The sequence below is a fragment of the Hyla sarda genome, chromosome 4 (assembly GCF_029499605.1).
Source record: "Hyla sarda isolate aHylSar1 chromosome 4, aHylSar1.hap1, whole genome shotgun sequence".
In the NCBI taxonomy this organism is placed as follows: Eukaryota; Metazoa; Chordata; class Amphibia; order Anura; family Hylidae; genus Hyla; species Hyla sarda.
In genome coordinates this window covers 175,609,543-175,625,027 of record NC_079192.1, presented here as the reverse complement: position 1 = coordinate 175,625,027, position 15,485 = coordinate 175,609,543, and the positions used below count along the sequence as shown (strand labels likewise).

The window sequence follows — 15,485 nt, the reverse complement described above, 5'->3', positions numbered from 1 at the left end:
GGGTTTGCAATAGTAAATGAAGGCCATTGTTTTGAACATAAACATAATGTTAACTAATTGAAATGACAGGTACTGGAGAATATAGAAGGAGAAAATAAACAGATTAAAGCAAGACTATTAAAAAGCGAAGTGCGCTGGATTCAAAAACTGTGCACATTACAGCCCCATGGATTGGTGGGGCATTAATGTGCTTCTATGAAGAGTTTTGCCGCTTCTACCTGAATCCATATATATTGAAATGGTTTTTATTGTAGCACGTTTTTGTATGGTCAGAATTGAAATCTCGCAAGAGTTTCTTACCTATGTATTGTGGTGATAGGAATTTGCACTATGCTTGACAAAGGGGTTGTTGCTCTTGAAACGTTGCAGACCTACATACCAGACCTGCAGTGAATAGAGACTGCTGCATAAGAGATTGCAGACCTGCAGTGAATGGAGACAGCTGCACATGGAAGCCAAAGTAGCCCGTTTTGTCTCCTATTAACATCTTGCGGGCTGTATGACACATGTTGGGTGAATATTTATTTGATTAATATATCTTAATGAATCATATATAAAAATAATGATTCCATCGACATTAGCGTATGTGTTCATTACTTAAAGACGGATATGATACTGGGTTAATAGAGCACCCAGCCATTATGCTATCACCTTAATACCACTGGTCCCATATTATGCACTCAAAGACTATAAGGCTATCCTTTATATAAGATAGGGACAAGGACTGTTCATAGTATTCAGAATGTTGGACAGACTAGATGGGCCAAATGGTTCTTATCTGACCACACGTTCTATGTTTAATGAATCAAAAGCAAACAAATAAAAAATGAGATGCTGGTAAGCCACTAGTATGTGTATATTCTTTATCATTTATAACATTAACCAGCTATTGTGTTGCCAATACACTTTTTTGTCTCTTCCCCATTTATCCCCTTTCATGTGTTTCAACATCCCCTTGTTTCTGCCTGGAAATATATCTTAATCTCAGTACGTTGCACACAAAAGATGAAGGGGGCATGACGATTGATTTATATATTTTATGCAAAACTATTTATTGCATTATGAAATATTATGTAAGTTTATTTTTTTCATTACATTTGTATTGGCAGTCTCACAAAGAAATGATACTGTCTGTTATGCTTAGGATTACATGATTAAATACAATTAGAGGTGTTGCTAAGAGTTTTTACAGTTGGATCATGCTGTTCCATGAAAACAGATGAGCTATTTATGCTGACTTCATTTAGGCAGCATTTCTGTTTGAAATTTTTGTTAGCCTTTTGTTGGTATTTTAAAAATGTATCTTAGTTATCTGAACAATGCGTGTGACTCCTTGTTATTGACTGATTCTTGTTTGTATCTCTTTGTTTTTTCAAGATAAACCTAAAGAGGAGAAGAAGGATACTTTTCTTGAAAAACTGGCAGCACAAGTTATTAAGAATCTGCAGGTCAAAATCACTAACATACACATCCGATATGAAGATGATGTAAGTTTTCACAGCCTGCTGTGTGTATAGGAATGAGATGTGTCAATTGTTCGGTATCCTGACCGATGATGTAACACGTCAAATATTAGATTAATAGGTGGTGTGGTGGTAGACCTCACTTAAAGTGAATTTGCAGTCATCTGGACAAAAAAATATCCTGTGTATGTGTCATATTGTTTACAATGAAGTTGCTGTATTTATTTTTCTAAATAAAAACAGAAAGAAAACGAATTGTTTAGGAGGGCCCTTACACCTAAACATGGTAAAGGTTTGGCTTCACCATTGTTTGTAATCTTTGATGATGATCATCATCATCATCGTCATATATTATATGAATGAACTATAAATATGCAGTTACATGTGACATAAAATGCAATTCATGGCAAACCAGAGTGCTTAAGGCTGCCACAAAATAACAAATATGGCACCCACAAGGGCCCTTTGGTTAGCTATAGATTGCATTTAATGTAACATGTAATTGCATATAGTTCATATGTGTTCAATGAATACTATACAATAAACACTCGGGTTGAACAGCACTAATGCTATTGAAGGGGTATTCCAGGAATTTCTTTTTATTTGACTATGCTACAAGGGCTGTAAAGTTAGTGTAGTTCATAATATAGTGTCTGTATCTGTGTGTGTCGGTTTTAGCACAATTTTTATGTGATTTTCACCCAATATTTATTTTTAACAGCATACAAAATTACTTTTGTCTCAGATGTTTCCCAGGTTGCAATGCGGCCGAGACCTGACTCACTAGTCACCTGATGACAGGGAGCCTGTCTGCTTCAATGGGTGGAGGGATGGCTTAGTGGGAGAGAGATCAATCTTCAACTAATGCAAGAGCTGTAGGCACCCTGATTGAAATCCACAGGTCTTTTGAATGGATGCAGCTCATTTATGTTTCAATAGGTGGGGTGGCTGATGTGTGGGAGGGAGGAAATTGGAATTATGGGATTTGTAGGCAAAAAAGAAAACTCAAACAGGAAATACCACTTCACAAAAGATAGCCATAGTGTTATGGTAATCTTACAAATCCATAACAAAGCCATTTAGCCCCAAGACAAGCACAGATCCTTCCTAAACATGTCCATTACTGCCTGCCAGGTACGTACTAAAATCACCTTATGGTGGATAACCCCTTTGGCTAGGTTCAGACTACGGAATTTCCGCCTGCAATTCCGCTTTGCAATGGCTCTTTCTTGAGGCAGAAATACTCGCGGAACACATTGCAGTCTATTGGAGACTGCAGTGTCCGCACGGTCCTAGCGCCAACTGATTCAGTCGGCGCTGGCCGCACTCGGAATCTCCGGGCGTAAATTTTCTGCCCGGAGATTCCGTAGTCTGAACCTAGCCTTTAAGTATTCTTTTAAAGAGGTTGACCAGGAATAGAAAAACAGAGCTGATTTCTGTCCTCAGGTTGTGCTTGGAATTACAGCATGACTCCATTCACTTTAATGTAACTGAGCTGTGCTATCACATATAACTTGAAGGCACATGTGGGGCTGTTTTGGAAGAAATCGTTCTATTTATCTATTCCTGGATAACCCATTTTAACCGTATATATCTTAGAAGACCTAGAGCACCAGTATATCTTTTTCTTCTTTTGTTTTTTTTCCATTACATTTAATCACCTTGGGTATTGGTAAATTTTTGGTCTCTATATAGCTAGCAGTTTAGTTCAAGACTTCCATCTCTCTGTTTCCTGACTCTTTTATATTTAAAATGTGTCTCTCCAAGTCAGTAGAACATTTTAAAATAATGACAAAAGTAGTCTGGCATAACCACAGAAAGGCCCGTATGTAATAACCGCTTTTAAAACTGCCTCACTGACAACGTGAATGTGCCTTAGAATTAGAGAATCACTATGCAGAACATTGTGTTACAGCAAGTGGCTATTAAAATTGTATTTTTTTTACAGATTTTTTTCCTTTTCCTACTTCTGAAATCTGTGCACTAGGCAAAAAAAAAGGACTAAAAAATGTTTTTTGTTTTTATAATCTTTATTTCAGAATTATACAGTCAGTACATACAGCCTAAAATATCATACATTTTTAAATGTTCCCTCTCCCTCCCTTTCCCCCCACCCCCCCTGAAAAAGAGAGAGAGAAAAAAAAAAACTATGACCCATTTGTTCCACTCCTGCCTAAATTGTTCCTGACCTCTTGAAGTTCTTTTTATGCAAATACACTGCTCAAAAGAAATAAAGGGAACACTAAGATAATACATCCAAATCCGAATGAATGACCTAATCATCTGAAATACTTTCGTCTTTACATAGTTGAATGTGCTGACAACAAATTCACACAAAAATGATCAGTGGAAAACCACACTACAGGCTGATCCAACTTTGATGTAATGTCCTTAAAATAAGTCAAAATTAGGCTCAGTAGTGTGTGTGGTCTTGACGTGCCCATATGACCTACCTACAATGCATGGGCATGCTCCTGATGAGGTGGTCTCCTGAGGGATGTCCCACCAGACCTGGACTAAAGCATCCGCCAATTCCTGGACAGTCTGTGGTGCAATGTGGTGTTGGTGGATGGAGCGAGACATGATGTCCCAGATGTGCTCAATTGGATTCAGGTCTGGGGAACGGGCGGGCCAGTCCACAGCATCAGTGCCCTCCTCTTGCAGCAACTGCTGACACACTCCAGCAACATGAGGTATAGCATTGTCTTGCATTTGGAGGAACCCAGGGCCAACTGCACCAGCATATGCTCTCACAAGGGGTCTGAGGATCTCATCTCGGTACCTAATGGCAGTCAGGATACCTCTGGCAAGCACATGGAGGGCTGTGCGGCCCCCCAAAGAAATGCCCCCCAACACTATTATTGACCCAGGCTGGAGGATATTGCAGGCAGCAGAATGTTCTCCACGATGTCTCCAGACTCTGTCACATGTGCTCAATGTAAACTTTCTTTAATCTCTAAAGAGAACAGGTCACCAGTGGCGAATGTGCCAATCTTGGTGTTCTGTGGCAAATGCCAAACATCCTGCTCTGTGTTGGGCTGTAAGCACAACCCCCACGTGTAGAGGTCGGGCCCTCATACGACCCTCATGGAGTCGGTTGCTGACCGTTTGAGTGGACACATGCACATTTGTGGCCTTCTGGAGTTCATTTTGTAGGACTCTGGCAGTGCTCCTCCTTGCACATAGGCAGAGGTAGCGGTCCTGCTGCTGGGTTGTTGCCCTCCTATGGCCTCCTCCACGTCTCCTGATGTACTGGCCCGTCTCCTGGTAGCGCCTCCATGCTCTGGACACTACGCTGACAGACACAGCAAACCTTCTTGCCACAGCTCGCATTGATGTGCCATCCAGGATGAGCTGCACTAACTAAGCCACTTGTGCGGATTGTAGACTCCGTCTCATGCTACCACTATAGTGAAAGCACTGCCAGCATTCAAAAGTGACCAAAACATCAGCCAGGAAGCATAGAACTGAGAAGTGGTCTGTTTTCGCACAGTTTTGGTGCTGTCGTTGGGCAACACTGACTTTTAGCTCCCTCCAAAGGTTTTCTATGAGTTGAGATCTGGAGACTGGCTAGGCCACTCCAGGACCTTGAAATGCTTCTTATGAAGCCACTCCGTTGCCTGGGTGGTGTGTTTTGGATCATTGTCATGCTGAAAGACCCAGCCACGTTTCATCTTCAGCCCTTGCTGATGGAAGGACGTTTTCACTCAAAATCTCATGATACTTGGCCCCATTCATTCTTTCCTTTACACGGATCAGTCGCCCTGCTTCCTTAGCAGAAAAACAGCCCCAAAACATGATGTTTCCACCCCCATGCTTCACAGTAGGTGTTTTTTGAATGTAACTCAGCATTCCTTCTCCTCCAAAAAGTTCTTATTTGGTTTTATCTGATCATATGACATTCTCCCAATACTCTTCTGGATCATCCAAATGCTCTATAGCAAACTTCATACGGGCCCGGACATGTACTTGCTTAAGCAGGGGGACATGTCTGGTACTGCATAATTTGAGTCGATGTAGCCTTTGTTACTTTGGTCCCAGCTCTCTGTAGGTCATTTATTAGGTGCCCCCATGTGGTTCTGGGATTTTTGTTCACCGCTCTTGTGATCATTTTGACACCACTGGGTGAGATCTTGCGTGGAGCCCCAGATCGAGGGAGATTATCAGTGGTCTTGTATGTCTTCCATTTTCTAGTAATTGCTCACACAGTTGATTTCTTCACACCAAGCTGCTTGCCTATTGCACATTCAGTATTCCTAGCCTGTTGCATTTCTACAATTTTGTTTCTGGTGTCCTTTGACAGCTCTTTGGTCTTGGCCACAGTGGAGTTTGGAGTGTGACTGTTTGAGGTTGTGGACAGGTGTCTTTTATACTGATAAGTTCAAACAGGTGCCATGTAACGAGTGTAGGACAGAGGAGACCCTTTAAGAAGTTACAGGTCTGTGAGAGCCAGAAATCTTGTTTGTCTTGTTTGACCAAATACTTATTTTGCACCATAATTGGCAAATTCTTAAAAAATCAGACAATGTGATTTTTAGAGATAAAAAAGGTTACAGTAATTCTATTCGTCACAAACTTCTCGGCTCAGCAGTTGCAGACTTTAGCCTGCATAAATTAGTTCAGCTTTCAGGTGCTCCGGTGGGCTTGAAAAGGTGAATGCAGTCCTAGGAGAGAGTCTCCTAGGATTGTATCCACCTTTTCAGCCCACCATAGGGGAGTAAAATTAAATTTAATTTTATAATTTTTTTTACCTCCAGCCAAGCTATATTTACTCGTAAGTGAATTTATGACTCTAAATCCCCAACTTCCAATATTTCTACTAGTGTAACTCCGTGATAAGTTTTTTTTAAATCAACTTATCATAATGGTTTTTTTTGTAATATTTTATTCTTTGTAATTGTTTTGCCCAAAAATATAGATAAATATGGGGCATAGCCACTCCCCCCATATCCCTAGATGCTGTGAGAGTCAAATATTTCAATCTTGCTCTTTTCCTGCCCCAGATGTACTTATTCAGCATACTATCCGTGTACATACTGTTCTCTTTATTTTAATCCATTACGGTTTAATGTTAAGTTATATATAGTCATTAGTTTGTGTAGATATCTTAACCTCAAAATAATCTCATGGGTCTTCCTGTGAAATTGTCTGATGTTTAACTTAGAGGGTTCTGCATTAATAGAAAGATGTGAAGACTTTCACTAACTAAATTTAATTTCTAGACCCGCCACATTCCTATATTGTTCTAGTAGAAAAGTATTCTCAGGAATCGCAACATCAGGATTTTGTACAAAAAGCACCATATCGTCCACATAGAGCAATATCATCTTCTCTGCTGTTCCTTTAATACCAAATCCTAATATTTTATGGTTGGCCCTAATAGCAGCTGCCAATGGTTTGGCATAGATTGCGTATAGCATCGGCGATAGAGGGCACCCTTGTCTGGTCCCTCTGCCGAGGGAAAAACTTTGTGATAACTCCCTATTAAAACTTATTCTAGCTCTAGGATGATTATAGAGCAACTTTATACAATCTATAAACTGTTCCCAAAAGCCGAACTCGTATAATACCACCCACAGAAACCCTCACTGCACCCTGCCTTAACCGCGTCCAATGACAGATCGGAGTAGGGACCCCCGCCAGCAAACTGCATATTTTCAAAAACTCTCTCCAGACCTTTACGTGTACATTTTGATCTTAATGTAATATTAAAGAAATTATATTTGATAGCTTTGCAACAATAACTTTGAGAAAATCTTTGCGTCTGTATTGATCAAACATATGGGTCTATAAGAATCAACTTTTCTAGTGGCTTCTGTCATTGAATCTGGCAGTGTACCATTTACACAGGATTAATTTATACATTTTGTAAGCAAATGTTTTATAAAATTCAAAAGGCAGCACATCTGGGCCTGGGGCGGAACCATTAGATTAGTTAATGATTATTTGTTTTACCTCCTCCTCTGTTATTTCTTTTATAAGATCCTCAGCTATATTTTTAAAAATAAAATAAAAATGTTTCTTGAATTGTATTTATAGATCACTGATGTCAGTATTCCAGTATCTGTAGGAATGTCCCTTGCTGAGCTAAGTCTTCAGGTAAAATATCCTTTATTTCCATTAGATTTGCATGAATTATACAAACCACTACCACAAATATCTATTTCTTAATGTAATACAGTGGTCCCTCAACATACAATGGTAATTCGTTCCAAACGAGCCATCGTTTGTCGAATTCATCGTATGTTGAGGGATTCGTGCAATGTTAAGTATAGGAAGCTGTACTCATCTGTCCCCGCCGCTCGAGATGGTGTCCGCTGGGCTCTCCGCTGGGCTCTCCGCTGGGCTCTCCGCTGGGCTCTCCGCTGGGCTCTCCGCTGTCTTCTCTGGTCCTCTGCTGTCTTCTCTGGTCCTCTGCTGTCTTCTCTGGTCCTCTGCTGTATTCTCCGGTCCTCTGCTTTCTTCCGCAAGGCCTTACTGGGCCTGCGTAGTGACGTCATTACGCCGCTGCGTACGCCATTCCTATTGGATGACGTGCGCAGCAGCGTATTGACGTCATCGGAGAGGGCCGAGAAGACACTGGAAGACCAGCGCTGGACCCGGAGGGCACCCCGGAGCATCGTGGAGGGGTAAGTAATACTTACCGCACCACACGGGGAACATTAAGCTGCTATACGGCAGCAGCTTAAGCATTTGGCGCTGCTGGATAGCACTTAATGCGATGTCCCCGACATAAAAAAGCATCGTATGTCGATGCTGACATCGGCATGCGATGGCCTCTGAGAGGCCATCGTATGTCGATTTCATCATATGTCGGGGCCATTGTAGGTCGGGGGGTCACTGTATTAAATAAATTATATTTGATAACTTTGCCGCTAATAACGTTGAGAAAATCTTTGCGTCTGTATTGATCAAACAATAAAGGGAATCTGACAACTGATTACCCCACACTAAACCCAATACATGGAATTATAGTGTGGGTAAACCAGATTAAAATAAGATATAACTTTGATTGCCGTTCATGAGATAAATTAAGTATTAGGGTCCGTTGCTAATATGCTAATGCCATGGAGGCAGGACCCAGCATACATAACTTCCCTGACCTCTCTGCTCACATATGCCTGCACACAGTGCGCTCACATAGGTGAAGAGTCCTCCATAAATATTAATTAGGTGAGTTGGCATATGTGAGCAAAGTATTGCATTACCTTATTAACAACAGACCCTGGTACTTCTAACGGCAATTTTTGGGGTTGTTATTTAACTCATTTAATTAACAGGATAAATAAGAATTCAGTGTCTTATATGCATAAAGATACTTGGTAATATATAGTGTACAAAGGCAATCCTAACATAAAAAAATACTCAAATAATAGCTAAAAATAAAAAATTTTATTAATCAAGTCTCTAAAACCTAATACATACATTGATACTATAATACAGCTACTTTAATATAATAATGGAGATAGCGGGGTTCAGATTACAGAGACCCTGCCTAGGGACAATCCCCTTAATTAATTCCAGGGTAAATACTCTAACAAAACCCGATGCGTTTCCCCGTATTAAATATGTACTAAAAATTGAGTGGAGGGACAAGATGACACAGTTCATTCCATTCTGCGTAACGGATATGCATAGCAACAAATAGCAAGCAACAAAAAAATAAACAACATTGACGTGCAAAGATACAATAATAGTTTGCTTCTTATGTTGGAGATTCATAGGGGCAAAGACATGCCATCAGATATATCTTTGGGACTTGATGAGTGACCTCAAAGATTGTTGATTAGACCTCAATATGTAGCTCCTCCAGTTCAGTCTGCAGATGAATAGATAGCCAAGATTAAATAGGATAATCCAAATTACTCGATATATATGTAATGTCCAGTTCAGAATTGCTGTGCTAAAGAAGGGGAAGAGGGGGAGCTATGTACCATATGTGGTACATTGAGTGGAGAGGCAACGGCCATGTAAACAATGGAATGGAGCGGGTTCTATACACTTTTGGTTGTATCATTGCCTATAGAGTATAGAGGTTCCGTCCGGTGTGTGATCGAGCACAATAAAGGGGGTCTAACAAAGCTATATAGCTCCCCCCCTCTTCCCCATCTTTAGCACAGCAATCCTAATTCTTACAGCTAATTTGGACAAGTGTGTCCTGCTTTGTCATTGATTGTTCAATCCTAACATCTTAACATTTCCAAATCACCTTCCTGGTATAGGCTTTAAAATGCTGATAGAAAATACTGACAACATTTGGAATGTGTGATTAAGACCTAAAACCTCAATTTATTCAGAACATTATTGTATGTATCTATAAACCTTAGCATTTTTACATAGAAAATTCAATCTGTCAGAGATAAAAATGCCTTTATTTATATTTAGTATTCTTTCTAAACATTTCCATAAGGCTGTGAAATAAGATTTTGGTTATCTTTTGTTATTTCTTCATTGTCTAGGGGTTGGCTAGAGAGGGAACTGGGCAGGTCAAGCGCTGCTATTCAGATCCTAATTTTAAGTAAGCATTAGTTTAGCCAGAAATATAATGTAACTTTCTGATGGGTAGCTGGCTGCTGCTATGTATTCTCTTTTGCATATTTTTTGTGTTGGCAGCCAAGCATATGCCCGTAGAAATTCCTTATTCTAAAAGTTTAATTGTTAGAGGAACTTAATTAATTTCTTAAGTTTCAACCTTCAGTTTTATTTGTCTTTCTCACAGACTTCCAGTGAATCATGGACACCAAGCATACTAAATGAAGCTGCTAAAGTAATATACAAGGTGAGATATGAGATATTATATTATTTTGTATTAGTATTATAAGGGCCCATGCACATTAAGGAAGTTCCACTTAGAATTACAAAGCAGAAATTTAAATTTGAAATAAGCTCTAATTCGGGCAGTGCAGGTCCGTTGTGCAAGTTCAGTGTTCTTTGGGCCCTAATTATACGGATGTTGTCATTGAATAGTGCATCTTTCCAGCTTTAAATAACTCATGACACTCTGTTGTCTGTAGTAGAGGGCACACTCCTATTGTATTGTCACATCCCCTTTGTGGCATCTGTTGCCATGCAACCTGTTCAGCCATATTTTGCCTTACATAACGGAATGACTTTTAATTTTTATGTAATGTACTTTTTATTTTTGTTAAAACACCAAATTTTGTATTCCCTGTCGCTATATTATTTTCTTACTTTTCTTTTTTTTTTTTTCTTCATTTAGTTGGTTCGTCTTGATAGTTTCAGCACCTACTGGAATGTAAATAGCAAACTGTATTACAGTCATTCACGTGAAAACATCCTGGTAAATATTACATAGTTACATTGTTAGTATGGTTAAAAAAAAATGCAGGTTTGTCAAGGTCAGTTAAGGGAGGGGAGAAGGTGTGGATGAAGAAAAGAGATATGGGTAAGCTTTCACATGACTTATTTACTACCACACATGCCTAAATATTTTGTCTAGGGCTAGGTTCACGTTTCGTCTTCTGCTGTACATAGTCAGCCTGTCAAAAATGGATGTCTGTGGATAGCCCTATCATAGCTTTCTTTTTTGACAGGTTGCCAACAAAAAGACAGGTGTGGGACGGAAGACATGATGTGAACCTAGCCTGTTTTGAAGTCCTCCACTGTATTCACTATGTGCTTTTATAACTTTTATTTTTTGTATTTTTTTTTTCTGCAAATTTAGCAGAAATGAATAAAACATTTTTTTTTTTTACCTTTTTTTAATTTACCATGATCATTCTTTGGAGGAAAATTAATTCAAGAGTGTTACAAGAAAATATTTTGTTAAAAATATATTACTGGGGAGAAAAAAGAAAAACTGCCTAAATGAAAAGCTATGTTGCTCATAGTAACCAGAACAATGGTTTTATTTCTTTACTTTTGTTATTTGTTGCTATAGGCAATGAAGACAGTTTCTCTTTTGGGCCATTTTTACTTATTCTCTCACAATAGGTTTGGCACAAATGTATTCAATGTGTGTAAAATTGGCTTTTTCAAATGTGTTTTTACATCACAAAACAGTATTAATGTTTTAATGTTAAAAATGTTGCTTCACTTGTGCCATTTCATTTAACAAGTGTGCAAAATAATGAATCCTGTTGTGACCATTTGAGGTCACTTCTGAGGATCATTTTTTCCTGGTGAAGCTTCTATCAGCTCCTGGTTACCTAAGTGTGATCCCATCAGCTGATTTTCTGGCTGTTGGTTCAATTATCTCAATGTCTGAGACATAACATCTGCCATTTCTAAACCTGTCATTGCACAATTTCACCTTCTTTACAAACCTGTTGAAAGATATTTGGCATGGGTTGAGGCAAAGTAGTTAACAAACCTTGTCTGGTATATAGATTAAAAGTAATGATTCCTCCTAAAATTCCCCTAAGGGGACCAACAAAGTATAAAAAAAATCATGTAATAAAGATTTAACCTACCGTATATACTCGAGTATAAGCCGACCCGAGTATAAGCCGAGACCCCTAATTTCAACCCAAAATCCCAGGAAAAGTTATTGACTCGAGTATAAGCCTAGGGTGGGAAATACATCATCCCCCCCTGTCATCATCCAGACCCGTCATTAACATCCTCATCATCATCACCGCCTGTCATCATCCAGACCCTCATCATAATCACCTGTCATCATCCCCTTGTCATCATCCCACACATCCCCCCTTCATCATCCCCTTGTCATCATCCCCACCCCCCTTCATCATCCCCTTGTCATCATCCCCACCCCCCTTCATCATCCCCTTGTCATCATCCCCACCCCCCTTCATCATCCCACACCCCCCCCTTCATCATCCCCTTGTCATCATCCCCACCCCCCTTCATCATCCCACACACCCCCCTTCATCATCCTCTTGTCATCATCCCACCCCCCCCTTCATCATCCTCTTCTCATCATCCGCCCTCAGTGGTCTTCAACCTGCGGACCTACTGAGGTTTCAAAACTACAACTCCCAGCAAGCCCGGGCAGCCATCGGCTGTCCGGGCTTGCTGGGAGTTGTAGTTTTGAAACCTCCGAAGGTCCGCAGGTTGAAGACCACTGCGGCCTTCGACATCATCCAGCCCCCTCTCACCCCCCTTTAGTTCTGTACAGTACTCACCTCCGCTCGGCGCTGGTCCGGTGCTGCAGGGCTGTCCGGAGAGGAGGTGGTCCGGTGGGATAGTGGTTCCGGGCTGCTATCTTCACCGGGGGCGCCTCTTCTCCGCGCTTCCGGCCCGGAATAGAGGCATTGCCTTGACAATGACGCAGAAGTACGTTGGCAATGAACGTACCTCTGCGTCGTTGTCAAGGCAACGTGACTATTCTGGGGCCGGGCCCGAAGCGCTTAGAAGAGGCCTCCCCGGGGAAGATAGCAGCCCGGAACCACTCCCACCGGACCACCTCCTCTCCGGACAGCCCTGCAGCACCGGACCAGCGCCGAGCGGAGGTGAGTACTGTACAGAACTAAAGGGGGGTGAGAGGGGGCTGGATGATGTCGAAGGCCGCAGGCTGCCCGGGCCGATGGCTGCCCGGGCTTGCTGGGAGTTGTAGTTTTGAAACCTCTGGAGGTCCGCAGGTTGAAGACCACTGCGGGTGGAGAGTTCACTTGAGTATAAGCCGAGGGGGGGTGTTTTCAGCATGAAAAATCATGCTGAAAAACTCGGCTTATACTCGAGTATATACGGTACATACAAAAGTTTAAATCACTCCCCTTTTCCCAAATTCCATTTTAAAACATAAACATAATAAATATTAACATATTTGTTATCGCTAGGTGCAAACAAAAAAAACAGAATTGCATTATCATACCCCAGAAAAAATAGTAAAAAGTGATGAAATACCACAATAATACCAATAAAAACTCCAGATCACTGCACAAAAAACTTTGCCCTCATAGAGCCTGGTAAGAAAAAAAAATAAAAACGTTATAAAGTTATAATTATATGGTTAGAAAATGGCAATTAAAAAAAAAAAAAAAGAATTCTAAAAAGTTTAGAATTTTTATTTTATTTCTAAAACATGATGCACACTATACAAATTGGGTATTGTTTTAATTGTGCCGACCTAAAGTATCAAGATAACACATTAGTTGACCGCAAGGTGAATGGCATAAAAAAGAAAAAAAAAAAATAGCAAATTAGCTTTTTTTTTTTTTTTTTTTAAACCCCACAAATATATATATTCTTTTTGGAGCATATGTTATGGGAAAAATGAACAAAGACATTTCAAAGTACAATTGGTCCTGCAAAAAATAAAGACTTATTTGTGTAGATGAAAAAAGGTGTGTAGATGAAAAAAGTGCAACAACGAAAATTGGCCTGGTCCTTAAGAGGTTAAATGTTAATCTTGGTTTATTGAATATGTTCAGCATCTGCCATTAATTAGAATAATCCCCAATGCATGTGAATTAATGAATAATTTATAGCAGAAAGGTGTAGACTGGTACAATCAGGATTTATTGTTGAACAAATTAGTTAAATATTCTTGTTGACTCGGCTGGTTAATTAATAACATTACTCATGATAAGCTTTGTTTTAAATATACAACTTCTTTATAGGCAGATGTAATACTTAAGGCCCTATTACATGGGGCCTTTTCAGTCAGTTAGGCTGACATCACTTTGTGTAATATGGCCCTCAAATGATAAAATGCTTGCTTGTTAGCTGATCAGGTTGAAATGATCAGCCACACAGCTCAGAAAAAAAAAAAACACAGAAAAATAGAGACATAAATCACAAAAACAAAATCACAGAAAAAAAGGCCACTTACTGGTTACTGATAAAAGGGCAGGCTAGACACCTATTCCCGTTATGATGCAGATCAGCCACAATGCTGATAAGGGGAGGTCGCACAGGTGTAAAATACTGATCAACCACCACTCACACACCTCCTACTCATGAGAGGGGCAGTTGCTTAGTATTATAATTGCACACAGTTAAAGGGGTACTCCGGTGCTTAAACATCTTATCCCCTATCCAAAGGACCCGTGTTCGCTCCCGGTCTGATTATGGTCGACCGCAGGGCAGGCAGCGTGTGACGTCACGCCTCTGCCCCCGTGTGACGTCTTGCTCCGCCCCTCAATGCAAGCCTATGGGAGGGGGCGTGATAGCTATCACGCCCCCTCCCGTCGGCTTGCATTGAGGGGTGGAGCGGGACGTCACACGGGGCGGAGGCGTGACATCACACGCCGACAGCCCTGCGGTCGCCGGTAATCAGTCCCGGAGCGAACACGCTACGAGCACTGATTACAAACGGGGTGCCGCGTGCATGATCCCGGGGGTCCCCAGCTGCAGGACTCCCGCGATCAGGCATCTTATCCCCTATCCTTTGGATAGGGGATAAGATGTTTAAGCACCGAAGAACCCCTTTAAGGCAATATACAGGGTGCCAGTACCATGATAACGTGTAGTGCACCATGCTGGCTTACAACCTATTAGTGATGCCCATACTATTTGATCAGATGGGCTTCTACTTGTCTACACTGATTGACCTGGACCAGGTTGGCTTTGTGCCTGGGCGTCAGGCACCTGATAATATCAGAAAAGTTCTTGATTTAATTCAGTGGGCAAATGCTGTTTCGACATCCCTGTCAGTCTTATCATTATATGTAGAAAAAGCATTTGATTGTGTGTCCTGGCAGTATCTGTTTGCGGGGCTTTCTAAATTTGGGTTCTCTGGACCCTTTGTTAAAATTTTACATCACATATACTCTTCCCCGACAGCTTTTCTAAAACTGCCTTCAACATCCTCTCAGCCCTTGAAAATTCGGAGAGTAACTCGTCAGGGGTGCCCTCTCTCCTCTCGCTCTTTGCGTTGGTGATAGAGCCCCTGGCGGCTCTGATTCGGAATAATTCAAACATACGGGGGATAACTGTAGAATCTCCAAAGTACAAGGTCAATCTGTTCGCAGATGACCTTCTACTGACACTGACGGAACCCCTGGTATCTCTGCTCAATCTTTTCTCTGTCTGGAATGAAATACCTGCCTGCTCAGGCTTAACTGTCAATATCAACAAATCTGAAATTCTCTATTGCAA

At 40.8% G+C, this 15,485-nt stretch overlaps 1 protein-coding gene across 6 annotated transcripts in view; it reads left to right on the top strand.

Moving 5' to 3' along the window:
• VPS13C (vacuolar protein sorting 13 homolog C) overlaps nucleotides 1-15,485 on the top strand; it is a 773,393-nt gene that overhangs the window by 109,770 nt on the left and 648,138 nt on the right. For all 6 annotated transcript variants that reach the window (XM_056572804.1, XM_056572802.1, XM_056572807.1 and 3 more), the window contains 4 exons: nucleotides 1,378-1,487; nucleotides 7,503-7,562; nucleotides 10,183-10,242; nucleotides 10,684-10,764. In XM_056572804.1, coding sequence (XP_056428779.1) covers nucleotides 1,378-1,487; nucleotides 7,503-7,562; nucleotides 10,183-10,242; nucleotides 10,684-10,764 — 311 coding nt within the window. The remainder of the gene's footprint in view (nucleotides 1-1,377; nucleotides 1,488-7,502; nucleotides 7,563-10,182; nucleotides 10,243-10,683; nucleotides 10,765-15,485) is intronic.